This window comes from Penaeus chinensis, chromosome 2 (assembly GCF_019202785.1).
Source record: "Penaeus chinensis breed Huanghai No. 1 chromosome 2, ASM1920278v2, whole genome shotgun sequence".
NCBI lineage: Eukaryota > Metazoa > Arthropoda > Malacostraca > Decapoda > Penaeidae > Penaeus > Penaeus chinensis.
Genome location: NC_061820.1, coordinates 3,566,421 through 3,576,420, shown reverse-complemented (window position 1 = coordinate 3,576,420; position 10,000 = coordinate 3,566,421). Strand labels below are relative to the sequence as shown.

General features: G+C 50.4%; 1 protein-coding gene across 1 annotated transcript in view; it reads right to left on the bottom strand.

Annotated features, from left to right (window-relative positions):
* Positions 1–1,446, bottom strand: part of LOC125031217 — a 105,185-nt gene extending 103,739 nt beyond the window's left edge. The window contains exon 1 of the mRNA XM_047621843.1: positions 1,334–1,446. Coding sequence (XP_047477799.1) covers positions 1,334–1,446 — 113 coding nt within the window. The remainder of the gene's footprint in view (positions 1–1,333) is intronic.
* Between the last annotated feature and the right edge of the window lie 8,554 nt (positions 1,447–10,000).

The following is a 10,000-nucleotide window of genomic DNA, read 5'->3' as shown; positions in this document are numbered from 1 at the left end:
GTGGAAATAGGAATGCAAATAATGATAATAATAACAATAACAATAATAATAATAATAATAATAATAATAGTGATAACAATACTGACAATTGATAAAAGATAAAATGAAAAATATGAAAAAAAGGTAACAATAAAAATCAGTAATAACACCTATAAGAAAACAATATTTCCAACAAAAAAACAAGACACATAAAAACAAAAAACAAAAACAAATAAATAAGCCTAAATAATTATTTCTTAACCCGCGTGTGTAATAACACTGTCCTGTCCCACGTTCTATTTTGGAATAATTCGTAATCTCGGCGAATTTTATGCGAATTTCGTACTAATTACACCACTACAAATGGCATCCCATTGGCAAAATTTATTTCCGGTGCTGTACGTAAAGTATACATAATTTGATAGCCTAGGCCTAAATAATGAGCTTTCGAACAGTACAATTTAACGTTCGGGATGTAAACTCTTGCTAAACTATCATCACAAACAGTCATTAGGGCAAACAAACGGGTAAATAATGTTTAGGGACACCTTACATTATACTCCAATGATCAGTATATTCGCCGAAAATTGCGTTACATTGCGGAAAATATCAACAAAGGGAGGGGAGAGAGGGGAGAGGGGAGAGGGGCGAGGGGAGAGAGGGGAGGGGAGAGAGGGGAGAGGGAGAAGAGGGAAGGGGAGGGTGAGGAAGACAAGAGGGAGGGGGAGGGAGGCGGAAGGGAAGAGAAGGGGAAGGGGGAAAGAGGGAGGGGAGGAGGGAGAGAAAGGGAGGGTTAGCAGGCTGATTATAGGCTCGGAAATTATAGATCCACAGGACGTAATAATCTGGTTATATATACCGGTGGATTAAGGCGAATTCCGGAAAGAACGTGTGTGTATATGCACATACACATACACATACACATACACATACACATACACACACACAAATGACCAAACAAAAACGTGTGCACCCTTTTGTATGTACGACAGAGAGACCAAGAAACCGAGAGAGCGAGAGAGCGAACGACCGAGAGACCGAAAGAGCGAGCGACCGAACGACCGAGAGACCGAACGACCGAGCGACCGAACGACCGAGAGACCGAACGACCGAGAGACCGAAAGAGCGAGAGACCGAACGACCGAAAGACCGAGAGACCGAGAGACCAAGACCGAGCGAGAGACCTAGACCGAGCGAGAGACCCGAGACCGAGCGAGAGACCGAGACCGAGCCAGACACCGAGACCGAGCGAGAGACCCGAGACAGAGCGAGAGACCGAGAGACCGAGACCGAGACCGAGCCAGACACCGAGACCGAGCGAGAGAGAGGTGGAAGCGCGAAGGCCACCTGCTACCACCGGCGCGCGTGGACATCTTTCATCAAGAGTTTCTCCCGAGATCCATTATTAGCGCTCTCCGTGTTGACATCCTCTGCGGGCGGGGATGCTGTAGGGTACGGGCGCCACATGTCGGATTTCTCACCTCACATGTAGTGCCACATTCTCGACAAATGATCGCAGGACGAATAACCTTTCATTCGCGGCCATAATAAGGAAATACATTACTGACATTACTAAGGAATTTCATCACCGTTTCGTAATTCATTTTTCCTTCAAAGAAATGACGAAATTCTTATAAGAGTCTTCGAAAAGGAAGAATAAAAGTTATTTATTTCATAATTTGTGAATTCTAAGTTGGAACGCTCTCTGTTAACGACCAATTACCGAATTACTTTCCTATTAAGGGAAACGTACCTATTATCAATCGGTACAAATAGTAGTACCATGATAATATTTCACTTCGTCGCCAGAAATAAAATGTCCTTTTCCCGCTCCCACACACACACAAAAGAAAACAAAAATGTTGAGGACTTTAGCGTTAAAAGCATCTCTTTTGTTACAGACTATATTTACTTTCACTTTCACAGCATGTTACTTTGTACAATACTTATTAGACGTACCATTGTTAGGATCCCCGGGTCACCCACCCACCCACCCACCCGCCCACCTACTCACCCACCCACCCGCCCACCTACTCACCCACCCGCCCACCTACTCACCCACCCGCCCACCTACTCACCCACCCACCGACCCGCCCACCCACCCACCGACCTGCCCACCTATTTCCTGCCAAGCACAGCCAGCTGGAACTTTCCTATTTCAATAACCTCCTCCTCATTATCTTTATCTTCTACTCCTCATTTCTCTTCTCATGTTCTTCCTTATTCCCTTTCTCCATCTATTCATCCCCAGTCCTCTTTTCCTCATTCACATCATCTTCGTCTCTTTCTTCCTCCCCTTATCCTTCTCATGTTCTTCACCAGATCTCCCTCCTCTTCTCCATTTTCTTCTTCCTCTATTTCCTCCTCTTTTTTCCCTTGCACCTCTCCACTCTCTCCCTCTTCCTAAATTCTTCCCCCTCTTCCTCCTCCTACATTTCTTCCCCCTCTTCCACCTCCTCTTCCACCTACGCCTCCTCCTCCTCCTTCCCCTCCTCCTTCACCGTCCATCATGCAGCAGGGACATTATAAACATATTATGGCATTGTACGTCATGATGCACGCATATTGTACCGAATAAAATGTTAATATATGGTGCTTTCTGGTGATTCATGTCGTGTGTAAATTGTCCTGCCCCCCACCCCCCCCACCCACCCCCAACCCCTTACCCATGCTTCGCACCTCTCTCTCTCTCTCTCTCTCTCTCTCTCTCTCTCTCTCTCTCTCTCTCTCTCTCTCTCTCTCTCTCTCTCTCTCTCTCTCTCTCTCTCTCTCTCTCTCTCTCTCTCTCTCTCTCTCTCTCTCTCTCTCTCTCGTTTTTTTCTCATTCTCATTCTCATTTTCTCTTTCTAAAGCTCTCTCTCACTTCTTATTCTATCATCCTCTCGTTATTTTTCCTTCTCCTCCTCCTCTTTCTTTCTCTCGTTCTGCGAATTTGCGTGAAGGGAGTATGAAGTCCCTATAGAGGCTGTTATATCGCTTCTACAGAGGTTCGGGAAGGTTGGCGTTGAGGGAGGTTGGGGTTGGGGAAGGTTGGGGTTGGAGAAGGTAGAGGTTGGAGTTGGGGAAGGTAGAGGATGGGGAAGGTAGAGGTTGGGGAAGGTTGGGGTTGAGGGAGGTTGGGGGTTGGGGAAAGTTGGGGTTGAGGGAGGTTGGGGGTTGGGGAAAGTTGGGGTTGAGGGAGGTTGGGGGTTGGGGTTGAGGACGGTTAGGGTGTGAGTGGGTGGATTTTGAGACACCATAGGGATCGAATATAAGTATGGAATCGAGCAGGCATATTGCCCCGCGTACAATATTATCAATACACATACGAATAAATACAGAACTAAACATACGAGAAGGGAGAAACGGGAAGAAAAAGAAGAGATAAAAAAAAAAAAAAGCGAAAAGAAAAGGCAAACATGCAGAAGGCAGCCTAGGCGACAACCCTGATATATGGAGCCAATATAGTGCTCGATTAGTCTACAGGAGCGACGTAAATCATCCTGGCGGAGCTCATTGTTAAAGGCTAACTCCTATATCTCACTTCCGCTTTTATGAATGAATTAAGGAGTTACGTCGACGGCAGCGGCGGTGGGGGGGTCGGGGGGTCGGGGGGGGGGGTCCTCGCCATCCCGCTCTTCCCCGGACCGAGAGAACAAAAAAGGAAATTTGACCCTTGCGACGGAGTGTCATAAGGCCGGGAATTCTTCTCGGATTTCGAAGGGGGGGTTGCAATAACGCGCGAGGAGGAGAGGCGATCGATTCTCGGCTCTATGGACGATTGGCATAAAGGTCATCGAAGCCTGACGTGTCGCCCGGGCTTGCTAAAGAAGGCAAGTGACAACGGCGATGACTTATCGAGAGAGCTTGCGTAGATAAGGCGACGTGACGGAAAATAACGGGCAGAAATAAAAAGAAGGATTACAGAAGTTATTTCGTAAATTCTACGAAAGCTCGATATTTCCATCATCCTCATACCATCACAAAATCAACAACGACAGTAACAGTAAAACATAGTATTAACAGGGGCAACAGTAAAAAATAAAACTGCAATATTAACGATAAAAACAATAACAGTCACAGGCATAAATTATCCGATTAAAGAATAATAAAAAACTAACAGTGATACCATTACTGAAAATCAGTATCATCACCACCAACGTGAATAAATACGAAAAAAAAATATATAAAAAATAAATAAAAATAAAATACAACTAAATAAATATGGACACAAAAGACTCAACCTCACTTTACTCACCCCGCCCGCCCACTCACCCCGCCCACCTTCCTACCCATATTCGTCCCGCCCGCAAACCCATCTTCACCCCACCCACCCGCCCACCCACTCACCCCCCATCTTCACCCCGGCCACTCACCCCCTCCTCCCATCTTCACCCCACCCACCCTCTCACCCGCCCACCCTTTCACCCCCAACCCCCCATCTTCACCCCACCCTACCCAGCCTACACACCCCACCCACCAACCCCCTCCACCTCCCCCAACAGGAATTTAACAAACAGACCCTGCAATAAATCTGCCTTGAGATGGGATTTTAATGTTGCGAGCCCTTCGTCTCGGGGTATTTAGTGATCCGCGCTGGGTAGCATCCCCAATGCCTAATTCTCACGGATTACGCTGCAACTGTGCAACCTCCCTCCCCTCCCCTCCCCCCTTTCTCCCTCCCCCCCTTTCTCCCCTCCCCTCCCTCTATCCTTCCCCTTTGCTCCCCTGCTGTTAACTCTATGTAGGGTTTTTTTCTGTAATGGTTGGTCTCCCATTTTTTTTTTTATTATTATTATGTCGGTCATCGTGATTTTTCTGTTTCAATCTGCGATCGTTGGTTTGTTTTATTTCAATCGCTTTCTTCTTGTTCTTGTTCTTGTTTATGTTCCTCTCCCCTCCTCCCATCCACCCTCCCCCCTCCTCCTCCTCCTTCTCCACCCCCACCTCCATCTCCACCCCCACCTCCATCTCCACCTCCAACCCCACCCCCACCTCCACCTTCATCCCCATTTCCACCCCCACCTCCACTTCCACCTCTACCTCCACCTCCACTTCCACCTCCACCTCCACCCCCACCCCCACCCCCACCTCCACCTCCACCTCCCACCCCCACCCCCACCTCCCACCCCCACCTCCCACCCCCACCTGTGAAAATGACAATAGTGTGGGCGATGTGCAGTTTACCCCACAAATAATCCATCTTCAACAACATTTAAAATAATTAATTGGGTAGAAAACAATCAAAAGCAACAACAACAAAAGTCCATGCATGCAACCTGCAGGCCCCCAGCTTCTCTATTTCAAATTTGAGGAAAATTCTAAAATCTATTTAAAGCCATTAAATCAGAATTATGCAATCATTATTTTTTTTATTTTCGTTTTTTTTTTTTTTTTTTTTCCCCAACCGGCGCCCCTGGGCCTCAGCAACAGTAAGAACGAACTATGAAAATGATTTGCAATTATAATATTTGGACAATTTAATTATCATACAGCTAATAATATGTTAAAATTTCATACAATGGAAATTCTGGTCGACTATAATATTTGGACGAAATAATTATCATATTACCTTTAATAGCAACTCGGGACTGGGGGAAAGGGGGGAAAGGGAAGAAAGAAAAAGGGGAGGGAGGAAAAGGGAGGAGGGAGGGATGAGGAGGGGGAGGGAGGGAGGGGAAGGAGGGGGGGGGGATTGAGGGGGAGGGAAGGAAGGGGGGGGGATGAGAGAGGAGGGAAGGGAGGAGGGGGAGGGAGGGAGAGAGGGAGGGAAGGGGGGAGAGAGGGGAGAGAGAGGGGGGAGAAAGGGTGAGGGAGGGAGGAGGAAGGAGGGAGGGGGAGGATGAAAAGGAGAGAAAGGGGGGGAGGTGGAGAGAGGTGGGGGGGAAGGAGGGAGAGGAGGGGAGGAGGGAGAGGGGAGAGAGGAGAGAGAGGGGAGAGAAGAGGGGAGGAGAGGGGAGGAGAGGAGAGGAAGGGGGGGGAGGAGGAGGGGGGGAGGAGAGAAGAGGGGAGAGGGAGAGAGAGAGAGAGGAGGGGAGATAGGAGAGAGAGGAGAGAAAAGGAGAGAGAGAGTGAGATGGGGGAGAGAGAGGAGAAGGGGAGAGGGGAGAGAGAGAGAGAGATAGGGGATAGAAAAAGAAAGAGAAATAAGAGACAGAGAGAGAGAGAATTCACCCATAAAAAAACCACACTGTAGGGAAACCCCAGACAATAGACACCCAATGTCCTACAACAGGTAGCCAAGGACACACGAGGGGGGGGGGGGGAAAGATGGGAAGGAGGAGGGAAAGAGGGGAAAAAGGGGGGGAGGAGAGAGGGGAAGGGGAGGGGGGGAGACGGGGGGGGGTGACAAAGGGGTGAGAAGGCGTGATAAAGGGGGTTGGGTGGGTGGCAAAGGGGGGGGGGGGGGATTCAGTGAGAGGAGCATACGTAATGAAACACCGTCGCCACTCAGAGCCTGTTCGTGTTTCATGGTAGTTTCCCTAAGCCACCATGACCTACTTCCTCCCTCGTCTTCTTTCTCATTCGCGTTCATCTGTACCTTATTCTCTTCTTTTCTCTCTCTTTCTCTCTCTCCTCTCTCTCTCTCTTCGCTCTCTCTCTCTCTCTTCTCTCTCTCTCTCTCTCTCTCTCTCTCTCTCCTTCTCTCTCTCTCTCTTTTCTCCTCACCTCTCTTCCCTTTCTTCATCTCTTCGGGCTGTTGTTTTGTCTGTCTCTGTCTGTCTGGCTGGCTGGTGGGGGTGTCTGCTGCCTGCCTGCCTGCCTGCCTGCCTGCCGCCTGATGCCTGCTGCCTGCCTGCTGATGCCGCCTGCCGTTGCCTGCCTGACTGCCTGCCTGCTGACTCTGCCTGCTGTCTGCCTGCCTGCTGATGCCTGCCTGCCTGCTGCCTGTGCCTGCCTGATGCCTGCCTGCCTGTCTGCCTGCCTGCCTGCCTCCCTGCCTGACTGCCGTTGCTGCCTGCCTGTCTGCCTGCCTGCCTGCCTGCCTCCCTTTGCCTGCCTGATGCCTGACTCCCCTGTCTGCCGCCTCCCTGTCTGCCTCCCTGCCTGCCTGCTGCCTCCCTTTGACTGCCTGCCTGCCTGACTGCCTGTCTGCCTCCCTGCCTGCTCCCTGCCGCCTGTCTGCCTGCCTGATGCCTGCCTGACTGCCTGCCTCCCTTTGCCTGCCTGCCTGCCTCCCTCCCTGCCTGACTGCCTGTCGGGCCTGTTTCTCTTTCAGATGAGAAGCTAGACTGACCACTAACACTGAATATTAATAAAAAGTAATTCTCGAAAGCTCACAAAACAATTGTTCATTTCCCGCTGCTTTATTCTCATTAGTCCAGTTATTACCCCTTCTATTACAAGACAAAATAATCAAATACAAACCCACACGTATACACCAAGACAAAGTAATAAATACAAACACCAATACAGACAGACAGACAGACCGACGGACAGACACACACACGCACATACACACACACACACACACTCTTAAATCAAGATTTTCCCTCACCTTTCTCAACCTCTCCCCCCTCCCCTCCCCCTCCCGCTTCCTACCCTACCCCCAACCTTCCCCACCTCACCCCCCACCCCCACCCCTACCCCCACCACAACCAGCGACTCCGGAACAACCGGTTCCTCACTCTCAGGGGCTCGGGTTTCATCGGGCCAAGGGCGAAGGACGGAGGGAAGGAGGGGAGGGAAGGAGGGAGGGACGGGGGGGAGGAGGGGAGGGATTATGGAAGGGGAGGGATTGAGGGGATGAGGGGAGGGTGGGAGGGATTGAGGGAGGGACGGGGTCGAGGGGAGGGATTGAGGGAGGGACGGGGGGGAGGAGGGGAGGGATTGAGGGAGGGACGGGGGGAAGGAGGGGAGGGATTGAGGGAGGGAAGGGGGGAGGGAGGAGGGGATGAGAAGAAGGTGCGAGGGAGGGAAGGGACAGGAAGGGAAGAAAGGAAGGGGGAGGGGGGGGAGAGGCAAGGAGGGGAGGGTGGGAGGGAGGGACAGAGGGAAGAGGATTAGGATGGGAGAGAGGGAAGGAGAGGGTAAGAGAGAGGGAAGGGGTGACGGAGGGAAGGGGTGACGGAGGGAAGGAGAGGAGGAGGGAAAGACTGGAGGGAAGGAAGGCGGAAGGGGTTGGAAGGAGAGCGGAGGGTTGGGGAGAGGAGGAGTAGGGGGAAGGGAAGGATCCTCACCATCCCCACCCCCACCTCCCCCCCTCCCCAGCATTCGTCACCCGGCCCCCTCGCCCTCGGAGCCCGAAGCCGACAGGAAGGGCTCCTCCAAGGTTCCCAGGATCGCCTCCCTCATCTTGGGTTTCACTGATACTTTCGTCGTCGTCGGCCGCTTTATGGGACCCCAAGGTGCGCGTGCATGTGCGTGTGTGTGTGGGGGGGGGGGGGGGGCGAGTGCGTGTGGGGGGAAGGGAGGTGTGTGTGAGTGGGGGGTTGTGTTGGGGTTGTGTGTGTGTTCGTTTGTGTGTTCGTGTTCATGTACGTGTTCATGTATGTGTTCATGTACGTGTTCATGTACGAGTCCGCGTCCGTGTGCGTGTTCATGCGCGCGCGTGTGTGTGTCCATGTGCGTGTTCGTGCGCGTGTGTCTATATCCTAATTTGCGAGAGATTTCGACATTTCCAACTTATCCGCCCGTTCGTAGGGAGCGGCGTTGATCAATGTCCCTATTAATTCGCCTTATCTAGTCACCGTCCCTTTCATTAGCATTTCCATCTATTTTTACCCATTTCTTTTGTTATTGCTGTTGTTATTGTTGCTGTTTCAGTGCGAATTAATTTGAGAATACATCGCTTTCATGGAAAAAACAAATCTACTGGGTATGCTAAACGCGCTTTTAAACTACACACTGAGAACCTCCCCTCACCCCCTCACCCCCCTTCCCCTACACCTCCCCTCACCCCCTCACCCCCTTCCCCTACACCTCCCCTCACCCCCTAACCCCCCTTTCTCCCCCACCCATCCCTTCCCCTTCCCTCCCATATTCCATCCCTCAGCCCCCTTTCCCTACACCTCCCCTCACCCCCAACTACCTCCCCCCCATCACCCCCTCCCCTACAGACAAACCACCGTCACACAATACGCAGGTAGGAGACTAAACAAACGCATAATAACGATGAGAAAGAAAAGAAAAAAGAAAAAGAAAAAAGAAAAAGACGATTGAAGATTACCCACGACGCCCAAATGAGAGCCATTGTGAACCGCCCTTTTCCTCCCGCCGAGACCGCCCACTGATGTAAACGGCCCCGCCCACCCTGCCCGCCCTCCACCCGCAAGATTACGTCTAAAATTAGCTTCTGTTTATTATACTCGCTCGTCGCTCCGACCTTTAACACATTATCTCGATCTATCTGTTTATCTTTCTCTTTTCCCTTTTATTCCTCTTTTTCTTCGTTATTCGTTAATTTCTATTTTCTTCTATTTTTTTTTTCCTTTTACTTTTTTTTTTATGTATTTCCTTTTATTTGTCTCCTTTCCCACTAATTAAAATTTCATTTCATTTCTCTTTTTATACATTTTATTTTCTTTTTTACGGACAAGGAGTCGGGGGATATGAGGACGAATATTTTACACCTTATTTCTATTTATTTGTCTTTTTTATTTTTTTTTTCATTTTTATCTTGTTTCTTACCTCTCCGGCCTTTAACGCACTAGTTCTCTTTTCTTCCCCTGTTATTTCATCTTTTATCAATTTTCCACCTCATCCATCCTCCTCCCCCTTCCTCCTTTTCCCTTCCTTCCTCCTCCCCCTTCCTCCCTTTTCCTTCCTCCTCCCCTCCTCCTCAATCTTCCTCCCTCCTCCCCCTTCCTCCCTTTCCCTTCCTCCTCCCTCCTCCCCCTTCCTCCCTTTCCTCTTCCTCCCTCCTCCCCAATCCTCCTCCTTCTTCTCCCCCTCGTCGCAGGAGCACCAAAGTCCATTCCGAGATGCTATCGCACTGACGGACTGCTTTCTGTGACCCTTGTAGACAGCCAGGAAGAAGGGAGGGTGGGGGGGAGCAGAAGGGGAGGTGAAGGATGAGGTAGGAAGAAGGAGGGGAAGGATG